Genomic DNA, 17603 nt, shown 5'->3' with positions numbered 1-17603 from the left:
TGAGAGTAGAATCACTGCTTATTGTATTAAGGTGGCCTGTTGTGTGGAAGTATAGAGGGTGTTCTTGAAAATGTTAAAGAGGAGGGACCAAGGATAGAGCCATGCGGTACACCGGTGTTGAGTGGGAGGGAAGGAGAGAGCATGGAGTGCCATTTTATTGACTGATACCTATTGGACAGGTAGCCTTTGAAACACAGAAGGATGGGCTGAGAAAGACCTAGTAGAAGTTTGCTGTGGCAAACTATGTTGAAGCCTTTGGACAAGTCTAGAAATAAGCAAGAGACTAGTTTGCCATTATCTTTAGGTTTATTGACAATATCATCTTAGGTCGACATATAGTATAATTTATACTGTTTTACACTCCCCAACCCCAGCAACCAAACATCACAGCAGTATATTAACTTAATTCTGTTCAGCCTTTCTTCTCTTGTACTATGAAAACTTATATTTCTTACAACTAAAACGGGTGTATCTTTAGTATTTTTAGCACATACAACAGTCATTGAAAAGACTTCCCCACCCCATTTAAAATACACCTGACTGTACACTATACCAAACTGTTTTACAATATAATATGTAGTTTATATCATGAAATGTTTTATAATAATAACAAAATAGTTTTCTCCCTTGAGTGCCCTCTTACAAATTAAAGACATAAATTTAACGGCATAAATGAAAGTTTGGTATAATGGCTAAGGTATTCACTGCAGAGACACAAGGTACAGGGATTGATACTGACTTCAGGTTATTGGCTAAGCTTAAAATGTCTCTTCAGGGCAATTAGCTTAATATTCACCTATGAATTTATTATTAATCCATTTTTCGATCTTACCTTTAAAATCTGCATCATCTACTGCAAGACCACCAAATTATTGGAGAGCCCACATTCTGCCTCTCAGTAGTCATCTTGGGATTAGTGCTTCTTTTTAGCTGCTGATGGGAGAAGGAGCATAGGGGCATTATTTTCTGTGGACTGGTGATCACCAGAAACCCTGATAACTGCTTCATAGGTACTAGCTTGGAATTCGTGCTTATATTTTGCTCTTGATGAGAGAAGGAGCAGAATGCATAGATTCCTGACTATTTCTGGTTGTGAAGTGAGTATCTGTGTTTGACCTTACTAATTAGTGCTTCTTTTTAGCTCCTGATGGGAGAAGGAGCATAGGGGCATTATTTTCTGGGGACTGGTGATCACCAGAAACCCTGATAACTGCTTCATAGGTACTAGCTTGGAATTGTCTATAAAGACAGCTAAGGTTGCTGTATAGAGTTTATGATTCTGCTTTTCACCATCGTATGGATTTGAAGAGCTATTGTTTGCCACTGTATAGTTATATAGAGCAGTATTTCCTGTTGCATACTATTACTATACATACGGCAGAAATCACAGCGTCCTCTGCCCAAGCACCTTATACTGACTAGCCTAATTAACAATGAGGTGTGCAAATAAGGAGGACTAATTAGAAGCCTACCTTTCTAAAACAAAAATATCTATCTATCTATACAAATAACAAATGCAAACATGATAGAGAGTTATAAGACAAGTTGAACCTTATTGTTTCAGAGATATGCTGTTTTAACAAGTGTCTTGCTGAATGTAATCTTTGACTGATTCATAGAAGAGTTTAACCTTTATTGTTCCTGAACTATATTGCTTTTATAAGTGTCTTGCTTGAATGTTATCACTGATAGAGACATTGTAATATGTGCAGTCAAGACTGTTTTACTATGCAAGTTAATCTCTGTTCTATGCTCAAGTTACTACTTAATAAGGCTGTGTAACTGTCTATTTTTTATCTCTCTGTGTGTCTTACCACTGTCTCTCTTTTCCCTTTATATTCCCAGCTGCCCAACCTGGTTTCCCAGTATCAAGGAGGACTTGCCCTGCGTGCTGAAAAACAACTATTCTCCTCAACACACTGCGGTTTCCCCTAACTAAGGAACTGAACCTTTCCTCCCCTCTGCTACAGTCCCCAAGGGAATTTAATTATAAGTAAAGTACGTACTTTAAACCAAAGTCTTAAGACAATTAGTGTGAGATATCCTAGGTTGTAAATTTACTTTCACCAGCCAGGACAGCCTGCAGCCTTTACTATCTGCTCCCATACCTTTCACCCCTTCCCCCTTCTTAGACTACAAGTATTTTTACTGTTCTTCCTCTTCAATCCTCTATAGCATACTTACTGCCCTGCACTCTTTTCTCAGTATATATTGCCTCTGCTATACAGCTTTTGTCCACTAGAAGGCAATAGTTTCCTTTAGACCAACATTCTGACTCCAATTTTAAGTAACTTACAGGCTCTTGGATTCTAATATTCTGGAAGAGCTAATACTCCCACTCTATTCTTTATTTATTCTAATATTCTTCACTGCCAACCCTCTCTGCATATTCTGTTATCAAGGCATTGTGTCACCTTACCCTCTGCTGCTTTACTTACCTTTGCTTACTGCTCCTCTGATTGTTTTCCTAGGGTGAACTCCTCTGTGGCTCATCCCGCTCCATTCGCCCTGTGGGCTCACTCCGCTCCCCTACCCTGCCCCCAAATTCCACCCGCCCCCAGTGGTCCTAAACTTATACTCTAACTGCCACACCCCTATGCATTAGGACCAACCTCTAACTCCTCCCCTTAAAGTGCTATTACCTCTATTATATTCTCACTTTACCCCTATCTCCTCCCCCTTAAAGAACCATCACTCATTTACCGTTATCCATTACCCTACCACTCTATCCACAAATATCCCTACATTTAACCACCTTAACCTAAACAAATGGCTCAAGGATCCTGTAAACCCTTATCTTTATTACTACTCCTAATTATACTTATCATTCCCTATCTACTTACTCTCTATGAACACCATAGATTCCTAGGACTGCATACCCACATCACACACACCTCTGTCCTTACCCCAGCTCCACTCATAGTGTTAGCAACCTCCCCAGCTCAGCTAAGTACTCAGCAGCCATATTTCATAGACTCCATTACATCTCTCAATGTAACCCACTAGCTAGAAAAAATAAGAACCTAATTTTTAAACTTCTACAACTCATCCTAAAAGTTCAGGTCCACTCCCTGTTAGATGGTGATATACACCCTAACCCAGGTCCTACCACTATCACAGCTACACAGCCTGATACACCAACAATTTCAATCACACAGACACTTACCAAGCCCCCCAACTCTCTCCTGATAGCTCATCTTAATATTCATAGCATCAATAACAAAATAGCTCACCTGCATGCCCTTATTGATGTTTATTCCTTTGACATCCTCTGCCTGTCTGAAACATAGCTTAATCCATCAATACAAGAGAGTGCAGTTCTACCCCCTGGCTATAATATCATAAGACGTGACCGTAACACTAAAAAAGGAGGAGGCGTAGCCATACTTTATAAGAATGGATTACAAGTTACCTTGTTAGACTCCAAACCTCCACTTTGCAACAATGCAGAAATTCTTCTAACTAAGATTCAGCTTAACAAAAGCAAAGCCATATATCTATCATGTGTCTATCTTCCCCCAGGCAATAACATCAACACATTGGAGGCTATCCTCAGCTGGCTCTCAAGTAACTATCCCCAAGAAACCATTATACTTGGAGATTTTAACATTAACTGGAACTCCTCTATATCTGAGCAGCCTTCTACTCATATCAACTTATATGGTTTTACCCAAACTATAACATCCCCAACCCGCACCAATAAAACTAACAACAAAACTAGTACCCTTGACTGGATACTCACTAATACCCCCCAACTAAACTATAAAACAGGCACCCTCCCTGAGGACATAAGTGATCACTTGCTTACCTATTTAATCAGAACAAAACTGTCATCCTAAACTCTACCATCTGTAGAACTATTCGCACTACCAAAAATTTTAACCCTGCTCACTTTCAAGCTGAACTAGTCACCTGTGACTGGTCACCCCGAAATACCTCCCAATAGATAATGCCGTGAAATACTTTAACTCTAAATTTCTAACCATTTTAGACAGCCATGCCCCATTACGCAAAGTTAGAATTAGAACCAAACCGGCACCATGGCTCACCAAAACGACCAAACAAAAAATCCTCCAAAGAAATAAACAATGGGCCAAATGGCGCTCAACAAAAGCTCCTCAGACCACCTGCAATTCAGACAGCTAAGAAATGAAACAAAAGAGACATATTAGCCGATAAAAGAAACTACTACTACCAACTACAACAAACCAACCAAAATAATCCCCAAAAATTCTGGCGAGGTATCAATAACCTCCTACACCCTGGATGCTCAAGTACTCCCTCTCCCTCTGGCTCTGATCACAACAATCCCATCCAAATAGCTGACTCATTTAATACTTTTTCACTGAAACCATACAATCCCTAGCCAACCAGCTATCCCCTAGCACCCCAGGCTCTGCCACAACCTTTACCAATAATTCTCATCAATTTCATTTTCAGCCAGTGCCCACTTCACTTATCTGTAACCTCATACAGAAACTTAAACCCACTACTCTCTCTGCTGATAAATTACCTGCAGAATACCTGCAAAAAGCTGCTAAAGTCATAGCCTACCCCATATCCATCCTCATTAACAGAACTATTTCTGAAGGATCTATTCCCCTAATCTGGAAAGTCTCTCACATTATTCCCCTGCATAAGGGCGGTAACTCCAAAGAGTTGTCCAGTTATAGGCCCATAGCTATTCTATCTCCTTTGGCAAAAATAATGGATAAATGTATACACATACACCTGTTAACCTACCTACTCGATCACAATTTATTAGCACCCTGTCAACATGGCTTTAGACCATTTCATAGCACCACCTCTGCTCTCTTATCCTTCACTAACCATATTAACAGTAATCGTAATATTGATACTCTATCCTCAGCTGTTTTTATTGACCTGTCCAAAGCATTTGACATGGTGAATCACCACCTCCTTATAGACACACTCAAAAACCTGTCATTGGACAACCATACTATACAGTGGTTCCAATCATACCTACATAACAGGCAACAGGCTGTACTATGGGAAAATACTTTATCTTCCCACGTCCCAGTCACTCTAGGGGTCCTGCAAGGATCTATATTAGGCCCATTACTCTTCTCCATCTTTACAAATGACCTTCATTCTGTAATTCCTCAAGCTGACTGTATCCAATACGCTGACGACTCCACACTCATATGCGCTGCTGCTTCTCAATCAGAACTTCAGTCACTAACCCAAATGACCTTTAGTACAGTTGAAAACTGGCTTCTACAAAGACGTCTTATCCTTAACCCCAAAAAAACAAAAATGCTACTATTTATCCCCACCCGCAGAACCTCCCCACTTAACTTTACTATTACTTCAAATGATGGAACTATAATATCTCTTGAACCAACCACCAAACTACTCGGGGTACTAATAGATAACAACTTGTCCTTTGAACCTCACATTAATAACACCATAAAAATAATAAACAAGAAACTAGGTTCCCTCTATAGAATAAAACCCTTTCTTACACCTCCAGCCAGGGTTACTATTGCTCGTACCCACCTCATCTCTACCTTGCTGTATGCCTCCCCTATCTATACCAAAAGATGTAGAAGTAATCTGAGTAAACTTACATCCTCCTACAACAATATTGCCAGATTTGCAGCTGGGTCCACCTATAGATCTCATCACTGTATCAATCTGAATCAGTTAGGATGGTTAGAGCTGCCAAATTTAATACTTTTCAATCAATTAATAGTAGCCCATAAGATCCTGTATTTACCTCAAAATACACCCATACTTACATCCCTAGTCATCCCCTATAATAACCTCAAGACCTTACGCTCAGCTAATAACCTACTTGTACAAATATCAAAATCCAACAACTTAGCTGGTGACACCTTGTTCTCCAATACAGTAGGTAAAGCCTGGAACATCCTCCCAAGCCAGCTAACCTCAATATCCTCTGTCAGCTTATTTAAAAGCAGGCTTAAACCCTACCTCAAATAACACTGGCTATGCCCCTGTGTTAACCCAGACTAAGTACCTAACTATTAACTAGACTCCCACAATTCCTAGCCTCCCATGATCATGATCTTGTGTTGTCTCACTAATTTTTAGTGAGCTTAACCTTCCTTATGATTTTTTTCTCATGTAAATAAGTATATACTGTGGAATGATCAAACACCTTCATATAGTATCACAACCTATGTGTTAAATAACACTAGAAATCCATCCTTGTTTGCTGATCTTCTATACTCTATCTGTTGATCTCTAGTGTTTTTCTTTCTTAGGTTTTTGTGAGACCTTAGTATCTCTTATCATAAATTACAAGGTGTATCGAATTTTGTAATATGTTATAAAGATTTGTACTACACCATTTCTAATGCAAATGTATTATCTTATTCATCTATTCTTAGATAAATTTTTTCTTTTTTCCTACTGAAATATAAAATATATAATCTTAGGCTTGTACTATAATTGTTAAAACTTCTTATGTACCAAATTATACTGTTATTGTCTTTGTCTTGACCTTTTATGTTGTTGTAATTTGTGGAGCTTTTCTCCCCGGGCCTCCACTGAAAATGGACATATATCTAGCTGGACTAGCCCGGTCAACAAATGTAAAATAAAATAAAATAAAATAAAAATAATTGGTCTGGTTGCTATTCAAGCCATCTACCAGGAAAATGCTACAAGCCTACATCATCTGGGACAAGACTGTTGATCACCAAACAGGTTGTGCCCTGCTTCTCATCTTGGAATTGGTGATATTGTTTTGCTTCTGCTGAGAGAAGAAGCAAAGGGGCATTGTATCACAGCAGAGTGAAGCTGTGGTGAAACCAACATTAGTAGTAGTCAGGCAGTAGCCATTGAGGTGACTCCCCTCTTTTCGTCATTCTTGACAAGCCAATTCTTTCTTTTCAGTAGGTACTGCTTGATTTGCTTCTAACTTCAGAATATCTCCCTAAATATTTCATCCATAAATCTTCAGGCTCTACTTATTAGTTTCCCCTCAAGTGTTTTCCAGTGCCCAGTATAGCCACAGACACCTTGAGTTGACATTTTCCTGTATGAGCACAAATGAAATTTCACAATTTGTAGTTGCACACAGGACAACTACTGCCCCCAGAGATGCAAAATGGAAACTCCTGAAATTACTTTATATTCTCACTCCAACTGTCTAATCAGTAAAAAGGGTATGTTGCCATAGATAAGTACTTTCCAGCTATCTCCATTACCAGATTGGTGGATATGGGCATCCTGAGGCAATGAAGAAATCGCCTCATGTCTACTAACAACCAGTTAATTCTCAAACAAATGAATCCAGGTAAAAACCAACCACAGTGGATGAAGGATAATCTTACAAAACAAATCAAAAGTACATAAAAAGAGAAACACCGACCAACACAGCAAAACTATGGAACGTAAAACATTAATGAAGCAACAATAAAACAATAAGTGCTTTCATGCCGCAAGGCACTTCTTCAGACCGTAATCTGTGTACTATTAAACCATATAAATACAGATGTCAATTAAGCTAATGATTTAGGGGATGTGATGTAAGTGCCAGTCTTAGAGACAGTGTCATCAGGCCCAGAGACTCTATCAGGTCACAGTTCTAATATTCATCTCAGCTCTGCACATTTAGTCTTACTGACATAATCACCACCCCCCCCCAAACCAAAATTTAACATTTGTAAAACAATAAATCTAAAAGCATGTACTTCACTAAAACTACTAGCATGTTTAGCTAACACATTCGATGGCTTCAACCTTCTGATATCGTACACGTGCTCAAGATCCCGTTCTCTTAATGTACGATTTGTCTTCCCTACATAAAAACATAAACTTACAGAACATTGCGCCAAATATACTAAACCAGTACTTTTGCAATCAGCATAAAGGTTTAGTTTTACAATACAGCCAGAATCAGGATGTATAAACTCAGACCATACAATAAGTCCCTCAAGCAGCAACTATGTTATAGACAGAAGAAGAGGGAAAGTGGGTATTCTGAATGTGAAGGGACCTTTCCTTGTAATTCTTGTAGTACTTGCAAATAAAATATATATATATTTATATATATATGGTGTGTTTATGAGTGATTGATATTAAAACCAACTTACCTTGCTTAGTTATTTACTTTGGATTATCTAGACATGGTCTTGTTAACTGTATTAAGAACAAGGCAGATGAGACAACATAATAAGTTGCATGACTCATCACTTCTGACTGTGGTTTATTCTTTTATTTAATATGGCATTAGTTCATTAGTACACTAATGGTATAATGCAGTAAATATCCCTTACATTTTTGAGATGAGAAAGAGGTTTTTTTTTGTTTTTAATAGAAGTTTTCATGATTTTAAAATGATAGAAAAGGAATGGGTAAACTAGTTTATCGGTACTTAATGATCTGGTTATTTTTTGTAGTGCTGAGGTAATTTGGCACTTGACTTTTAAAGGTTAACATGACAAACCCATATTTTTAGTATAACACTTTTGTGTCATTGCCATTGTGCAGTTTATTTGGAAAATGCCTGCACAATAACTGCAAAATCTCATTTTAAGACATAATTATACAGCAATAATTCAGGCATCAGAGCATAGACCTCTAAGACGAAAATTCTTTCGGTTTTCTCTCAAAATATTAATTGCCATAGATATGACTGTTTTGTTTATCTACATTTTGTAGTTTCACTAAACTTCAATTTTTGACAATATTTGTAATATGCCACCTATAGGACCCCAGCAAAAATAGCTCCATTGTCCCTTATGCATTTTTAACCATAAAGCTGGTTTTGGACAGGAAATGTAATTTTCTACAGTGACTTCACTTGTACTGTTACCTCAGAAATAGTCCCCTTTTAAAATGGATTGCACAATGAAACTTCAGACTTCATGAAAGCACCCATAAGAGAAGTATTTTGAAATTTTTGTCCCAAAGTGTTATGAACTACCAAAGCTAATGTTTTCCATTCAAATTGCCAAACATTTTATTGTACCATTAAGATCATCATTTCAACATTTTGCACCAAGATTGCAAAATTTCATCTCTTGGTTCTTATTCATAAACTGCTCACGGTTCGTACATGCCCTCCTACCTCTCAAATTCATGTATTTTGCTGGTTCATGGTCTCACTGTCCCCCACCTTGAATTCATGTTCAGTAGTCATTGTACATGATCACTCCTCAAACTCCTGAATTCATGTCCTGCATTTGTTGTCCATGGTCCGGCTTCCTAGGTTTATGTCCAGTGCTTGTTGTCCATTGTGCATCCAACCCACCTCCTAAATTTATTTTCACTGCTTGCATTTCAGTGGCATATTTCCAGTTTCCTTAATCCATGTTCACTGCCTATCCTTTAAAGAGTTGGAGGTATATGACAACACAAGAGTTTGGAATTTGCCCTGAGCTCCAATTACTGACTTTGTGGTTTTCATTTTCTTCATCTATCCATATGGCTTTCTTATGGGCATTCTTATTTACTCTTATTTCCCAAAGACTTGCTGCTTAACTGGCTAGTATAAAATCTATATGCATATAACCTTTGCCTTTTCCTTGGCCTTAGGTCCTGAGTCATTTCAGTCTGTTTATGATGTTATTAAATGATTAGCTAAATAAAAATTTGTGTAATTTACAATTTTATTGGCAAACATTTTAGTAGTATAGTACAATGAGGTGGGAGTATTCAGAAGATTCTCTCCTCCAGTGCACACTGCCCCCAGCACACAACTGAGATAATCTGTAATGCAGCCACATGGTAAATTCACAAAGAGAAACACCTTAATCGAATTTCATTGCCATCTTTCTGAATCAAAACACTGTGCTGTGAGACCTGTCCATGCTAGTGTTCTCTTAACAGCCTCTGCATTGTGTTAGTATAAGCACCACCCATCTCATATGCAGAACCACATGCACACACTCACACACAAACAAAACCACAACTAACCCCCATGCATATGCTTACACTTGTGAAATCACTCACTCATACACCCACATGCATCCTCCAGCGTATACATGCATGCCCACGCAGACTCAACATCCCATTGTTACCTCCTGTAATGCAATCATCCAGACATGCACACACATGCTGACAGCCATTCTGCTGCATTAGTGCTCATACACACACACACACACACACACACACACACACACACACACACACACACACACACACACACACTCACACACCATGGCACTGCTCTACTTACCTGTAGTTGGTGTATGAAGTTTGACTACTCCTATCAGAGTGAATGGTGAATGCCATATTTTCCTCATGGAAAAAATAACTTGGGAGAATAATTCTGTCAAGTTAGTCTGGCTCCACAATCATTCCGTGGGTAAAGCACATGTCTAATTAGCATTATCTGCCTTTCTGGATTGCCTCATTAGCATGTAGCTTCTTCAACTGACTCGTGTCTATGTTGCAGCCAGAATTGTGATGCTAGACTGAAGGAACATACACTGAGTGCCATTCATTTGAAAATATATCACCTAAGAAAACTACTGACAATTTTCAAGATAAGCATTTTTGCAGGAAACAAACACCCTTGCCACCTCCAATGTGAGAGGAGACCCCCCTCACTACCTCCAACTGATATATATATATATATATATATATATATATATATATACATACATATATATATATATATATATATATATATATATACATATATATTTTTACATATACAGTGGATATAAAAAGTTTACACACCCCTGTTAAAATGCCAGGTTTTTGTGATATAAAAAAAATGAGACCACAGTAAATCATTTCAAAACTTTTCCCACCTTTAATGTAACTTACAACCTGTACAATTCAATTGAAAAACAAACAAATCTGTTAGGGGAAAAATATAAAAAATAAAAAACATACAATAAGCTGGTTGCATAAGTGTGCACATCCTTAAACTAATGAAGCACCTTTTGATTTAATTACAGCATTCAGTCTTCTTGGGTAGCAGTCTATCAGTGTGTCACATCTTGATTGGCAATATTTGCCCTCCCTTCCTTGCAAAAGCGCTCCAAAACTGTCAGATTGTGAGGGCATCTCTTGTGCACAGCCCTCTTCAGGTCATCCCATAGATTTTCTATTGGATTTAGGTCTGGGCTCTGGCTGGGCTATTCCAAAACTTTAATTTTCTTCTGGTGAAGCCATTCTTCTGTTGATCTGGATGTATGCTTGGGGTCATTGTCGTGTTGGAAGGTGAAATTCCTCTTCATCTTCAACTTTCTAGCAGACGACTGAAGGTTTTGGGCCAGAAGTGACTGGTATTTGGAACTGTTCATAATTCCCTCCAAGTTGACTAAAGCCCCAGTTCCAGCTGAAGAAAAGCAACCCCAAAGCATGATACTGCCACCACAATGCTTCACCGTGGGGATGGTGTTCTTTTGGTGATGCGAAGTGTTGTTTTTGCATCAAACGTACCTTTTGGAATTGTGGCCAGAATGTTCAGCCTTGGTCTCATCAGACCATAACACATTTTCCCACATGCTTTTGGGAGATTTGATGTATTGTTTTGCAAATTTTAGCCAGGCCTGGATGTTTTTCTGTATAAAAGGCTTCCATCTTGCAACCCTACCCCATAGCCCAGACATATGGAGAATATGGGAGATTGTTGTCACATGTAGTACGCAATCAGTACTTGCCAGAAATTCTTGCAGCTCCTTCAGTGTTGCTGAAGGTCTCTTGGCAGCCTCCCTGACCAATTTTTGTCTTGTCTTTTCAACAGTTTTAGAGGGATGTCCAGTCCTTTGCAATGTCACTGTTGTCCCATATTTTCTTCACTTTTTGATGACTGTCTTCACTGGTTTCCATGGTATATCCAATGCTGTGGAAATTTTTGTATCCTTCCCCTGACTGATACCTTTCAACAATGAGATCCCATTGATGATTTGTAAGCTCTCTCCGAACCATGGCTTTTGCTGTAGTAGGCAACTGAGTAAATGTCAGGAAAATCCTACTAGGACAGCTGTAATTTATTTGAGGTTAATCAGTCTCTTTAATTGATGGTAGGTATGTACCCAAGAAGACTGAATGTTGTAATTAAATCAAAAGGTGCTTCAACAAATTATTAGTTCAAGGGTGTGCACAGTTATGCAACCAGCTTATTGCACATTTTTTATTTTTTATATTTTCTCCCAAGATATTTGTTTACTTTTCAATTAAATTATACACGTTATGGGTCACATTAAAGGTGGGAAAAGTTTTTAAATGATTTATTGTGGTCTCATTTTTTTATATCACAAAAACCTGCCATTTTAACAGGTGTGTGTAAACTTTTTATATCCACTGTAGATATATAGATATATATGTGCTAACTCCAAGGTTGCACAATTGTGCAGAAAACTGCAGTCTCAAGGACTGCCAACAGTGTTTTCAGCAATGTATATCTTCTCAAATAGCATTCCACATAAATGCTTTCAAAAACGTGTCTGCATCCTCCAAAGCCACCATCACCAAGCGGAAATTGCAAAGACAAAACAATCTCTAAATCAGAAAGGCTTACTGCAAAGCAGAAACCTTCAGGGTTATGTTTTCTGCGTCGCAGTAAATCTTTCTTAGTATAAGGGACTATTAAAAAATAAAGTGTGCATTGTTACTAAAAATTTGTCATAGCAGCATTGCCTGTTTGTTAATTGGTACCCATCTGAGATGCCACATATTTTATTACTTGTACGCAGTATAATAATTAATTGTGAGAGGGCATGTTCAGCTAATGCAGAAAAGAAGCCTAAAGCCACAGTGTTCTTTCTACCTTTGAGAGCGCTGCAAAAATCCATGTACTGTAGTGCTGCATGTATAAGCAGTTATTAGTGAGCTGTTTGTCTGTCACATTGACTTATCATAGCAGTGCATGTATTTTTAATAGTAATAATTGTATCATTGGACGAAATCTGCATGCATTCCAACTAGATTGTATAGTTTTAATTTGTATACTGTAACCCAAGTGCAAAATGTCTTTTGGTCCTGCCTTTGTTTCAGTACACAATGTTTATATTTCTTCATTGTCTATATTTAGTATTTAATATTACTTGTTTCAATTTAAACTTGAAATATTGTTTGTATTTCTTTTCGGCATATCAACTTGAAAATGGCACAGTTAAAATAAGCATAGATTGTGATTGTAAGAACGGGTGATGTGATTGCAAGAATGGACAGTGAGATCTGTGTTCTCAAGACATGCATACTATAAACAAAGCTAAGGTTATACTTTTGCAAAAAAAATCATAATTATCATCTAGGATTCTGAGTCAAATAATAAAAGGAGGGACATATGTGTTGTTAGGCTTTCTAGCCTTAAAACCACAGCAGTAGCTTAATGTTGAGTGCTATAATCCTCAACATATGTTTCTATACTTTATATATCGCCTTATTTATGACCTGAATGTCACCTTGGGGCCACATATTATATCACAGCAGATTACTCATCGGTGCTATGCATAAAACATTGTGTTATTTCCTGTTGCTATTCCTTTGTTTTTACAACTAGTGAATATGATGATGGAGAGTAAGGTGCCCAACTTCATTTATGGTGACAGTGAATGTTGTTATGGGTCCAAGACATTTGTCAGTGGATCACGTAGGGGAGTGACAGCTGAACAGTTATTGACCTACTTTCCTACCTGGGGAGAAAAGGGAAAAATCAGCCAGCTTACATGCACCCTCTGGGGTAAGATTTTTGGAGAGTAACTGTCAATCACTGGATTGCTAACATCTTAGGTGGAGACATTATTGTACATCATTTCTCTGAATGGAATGGAAAATTAATGAGAGGGAAATGGATGCATTGACAGCATAAAGATGGGCTGTTGAGAGCTGGCACTTCACTGGAAATCTGACCAGAAAGGTGCTTTGAACTTGTTTAATGACTGGAAAGGCAGGACCCCATAAGCATGAACCTTCCAAGATGCAGCATGCGGTTTGGGTTCAACATCTTAAGAGTCACATGGAGATGCTCTAAGGTTAATGGAGCCTGACTGTAGAAGGCACAGGCAGCTGGGAGCATAAAACAAGCAATATTTTGTTCACTGAAGCATCTCTATTTATTTCTTAAATCACTTTCCCCAGCTACTGTTGGCTCCTCATGGGAAGAAAATCATAATAATGATCACTGCATTATTTTAATGAATCATGTACATTTCCATGTGGACAGCAGTTTCATTTACTTTTTTCTTCCTTCTAGCTGCAAGAAACATGAACAAGTCTGGATCAGATACATCAATCTTTTCAACTGATCATACCTGCCAGCGAGTAGAGGTACAGAAATTGTATATTTAATTATTTTACATTTTGTTGACTGGGTTACTCCTACTAGGCCAATGGCCTGTTTTCAAGGGAGACTGGAGATGATATTCATACTGATAAGGGGAAATTTGGCCAGGGCACATGGGAATGTTTCCTTCTGTTTTTGATAACTGCTAAGAAATCTTTTACGTCCACCTGAGCTATCACCAACTCAGGCAGATAGGGATGCTGTTCAACATCCCAGCTGAAGGATGGCACACTCAGGAGTGCAGCCCACCCACTCCCAACCCCTGCATGCTGCACTACACTGTCAGTACTAGAAAATTAATCCCCCTACCTGGTGTGGAAATAAAACCCCCAGCATTCTGATTTTCTGTCACCAAAGGTGGGTATGCTACTTTTTGAACTGTTGAGACTGCTAAATTTATATTTATATTCTAAATGGTGTGTGTGTGTGTGTGTGTGTGTGTGTGTGTGTGTGTGTGTGTGTGTGTGTGTGTGAGTTATACATAGGTTGATATGGTGTGTCTCTCAGTGTACACATTTAAGAGGCTCCTATAAAAAGCAGCATATTAGTGAGGGTGTAATCTATTGATTATGTGGCTATATCTGTTTGTAATACCTATATCTGTTTGTAATACCTACTAAATGTATGGAACAATATGCCAACATAAGGCAAGAGTCTTCCTTAAGTCTTTCTCAAGTACTGGAGGGGGATCACCAGTACTTTTCTGTTCATGGCACATATGAGTGGCCAGTTGAAGAGTCTGCTGTTGGTTTCTCACAATGCTGTGCATGCTGTTGCATCTGTCTTATGTTCCAGTTATTAATATCCATTTTTCCTTTGAAAATAGTAATACTTGTTTTTAATCAGGAATGTTATCTTAGTTACATATAGCTGTGATTTCTAAACGAGCGCATTCATATGTATGCAATGCATAATTAAGACTCTTGTAAAAAAAAAAAAAAAAAAAAAATAATATTACAGGATAAAAACCTGAAACTGAAAATCCATTGGTTTCTGTTTAAAATAGTTCTTAGTACTACTGCCTTGTGTGTGTGTGAGTGTGAGTGTGTGATGCTGCATTTAACTCAACTTGACATTCAGACTCAAAGGACATTTATCTCTCATGAAGAAGAGATGTTCTTCACTTGAAAAGTGCATTCTAAATCCTTTTGTTAAGCCTAGTTGATTCATTCAAAAACAGTAGTAACACCCATTTCATAGTCAAAGGATTTGGTTTAGTAAATGCTGTTCTGCCATTGTCCGCTGTGTGAATGGTGTAGCACTATAAAATATATAACCAAAAAGACCAAGACCAGATAGAAAACACGCTTTAATTCAATTTAATTGAACACTTTCATCCACAAATTTAGGACTTTCTCAGAACTAAAGTAGAAAAACATTTTAACAAGTACTTTATGCCAATAGCCAATAGATAACTAACAGTTAGCCAATCAATAAATATTGAATTTTCTGTGTTGAAATGGAGTCTTTTTATTTATTTTTTTATTAATGTGATTACCTGTTTGGACTTTGATTGTCTAATTGTTACTTAATTATTCATTGGTTGTTGTTATAAAGTAGTTGTTAAAATGTTTTTTACTTTAGTTCTGATGAAGTCCTGAATTTGTAAAGTGCTTAACTAAAGTGAATTAAAGTGCGTTTTCTATCTGGTCTCAGTCTTTTTAAATTTCTGCATTGGGTATCATATCTCTCAACTTTAAAGATTTTCACAGAATGTCCAGATTTTTGCCTTATATTTTGGCCTGTTTCTCATAAAATTGTGGTTTTCTGTCAAGTCACTAACAAATCACTGAGGACTAAATTCAAAAAATAATGGCAGATGTTTGAGTTTCAGACTTCATATCCTTCAGAAAATGCATGCTAATGCAAAACCTGTTACTTTGTCAACTTTCTAAGTGTGTAAGAGTAATATTTAAAAAGTATCCCTATTTTTGGGCCCTTTGTCCCACCATTATTTGTACCTTTGTCCAGATTTCTTGCTTTGAGGTTGAGAGGTATGTCGGGTATCAAGCTTTTTGGATATTTGTTTTCTTGGCTGGATATGCTGTTTCTTCATTGTAAAATATACAACATGCACCCACTTTCACTACAGAGAAAACATGAATGGTATCTGAAGAATTTGGTCCACCTTCTCTGACTCCTTCCATAGGTTGTAGGTTCATATGTGAATACTAAGTTAACTGCTCTGAAGGGTTATTTTAATCCTAGCCAATCATCCAAAGTAGAATCAAATCCTGTACTTTGTGCCTATGAGGCAACGACTTTTAACTATTAAGCAATACCTACTCCATCCCTTTTTATTGGATAGGTTATAAATTTTATAGTTTATTTTCTCCTTATATATACCTGTAAGACTTCTTTGTTATCTGACCAGGTATTCTCCTAGCACTACTCGGGCTCCAAGTTTTCTTCAGTAATGCTGTTGTATTGTTCATTACAGTTTCTGTGATACAGTATTTTCTCATGTCTCCCCTGAGCTTTGCATCATCAGTCTTGTCCCTCTTGTTCTCATGTTTCTCATTTTTTAAATAGTAATCCCGTGGATTTCATGAATTCCTTTAAGGCACTTAAACATTGCTTTCCTGCTCTCCCCACCACCACTACCTTTCTTTGAGCAGAGATATTAAGCTCTTTATTCTATATCTTTAGATGGCTTTCAGTTCAGTTTTTTTTTTGCCTCCACTAAATTACTTTAATTTGTATGAAGATGAATGCTGATATTCATAAGCATAGTCTGTGGATGCATATATTATCATATGTACTGTGTTTACCACTCCATCAGGGAATATCTTGCTTCACAAATGTAAATCATGGTACTCAGTCCCCAGTAGCATAATGACTGCATTCCTATTTTAGTGAATGATGCACAGGAGTGTCTAGTGTTAGTGTGCAGCTCATCATTTTGTAATTGCCTTACACTGCCATGCTGTGGTCTGCCATCATGCCTAATTGCAATTCATAATGAAATCATACTCATTGGGCATGATGATGGACCAGGGGCTATTACCATATTATGGTAGTGAAGGGGATGTGGTGCAATATGTATTCACCACCATCACTGTCTGGGGGACAGGAGATAGTAGTGTGTTGCAGTGGGTTTACCTCCATGGTAGGGAACTCCATTGCTGGTAGAGATTTTTGTGTAGTACAGGAGTTAGTATTGTGTATTGTTTTATTTTACTATGCTAGCACAGTGCTTAACCCAGTGTACTGAGCAGCATCCTAGAAGGTAAGGGAGATTACTACCTTAGGTATAGGGCTGTTGTCCCATAGGTTATCCTGGTGGGACCAGCCAGGTGGTTCTGACTCTTTCAATTGTATAATGTTAGGGAGGTGCTTTGTATATGTTCTTTGTGCACAGAAT

General features: G+C 37.8%; 1 protein-coding gene across 1 annotated transcript in view; it reads left to right on the top strand.

The window, feature by feature from the left end:
• The window catches only part of SYNJ2 (synaptojanin 2), a 1514156-nt gene that overhangs the window by 1421911 nt on the left and 74642 nt on the right, over nucleotides 1–17603 (top strand). The window contains exon 25 of the mRNA XM_044063657.1: nucleotides 14150–14223. Within this exon, the coding sequence (XP_043919592.1) occupies nucleotides 14150–14223 (74 nt within the window). The remainder of the gene's footprint in view (nucleotides 1–14149; nucleotides 14224–17603) is intronic.

This window comes from Protopterus annectens, chromosome 1.part0 (genome assembly GCF_019279795.1).
Source record: "Protopterus annectens isolate FY-2018-M chromosome 1.part0, PAN1.0, whole genome shotgun sequence".
Classification (NCBI taxonomy): Eukaryota; Metazoa; Chordata; order Ceratodontiformes; family Protopteridae; genus Protopterus; species Protopterus annectens.
Note: the sequence above shows the minus strand (reverse complement) of the source record. Positions and strands in the feature narration are given on the sequence as shown.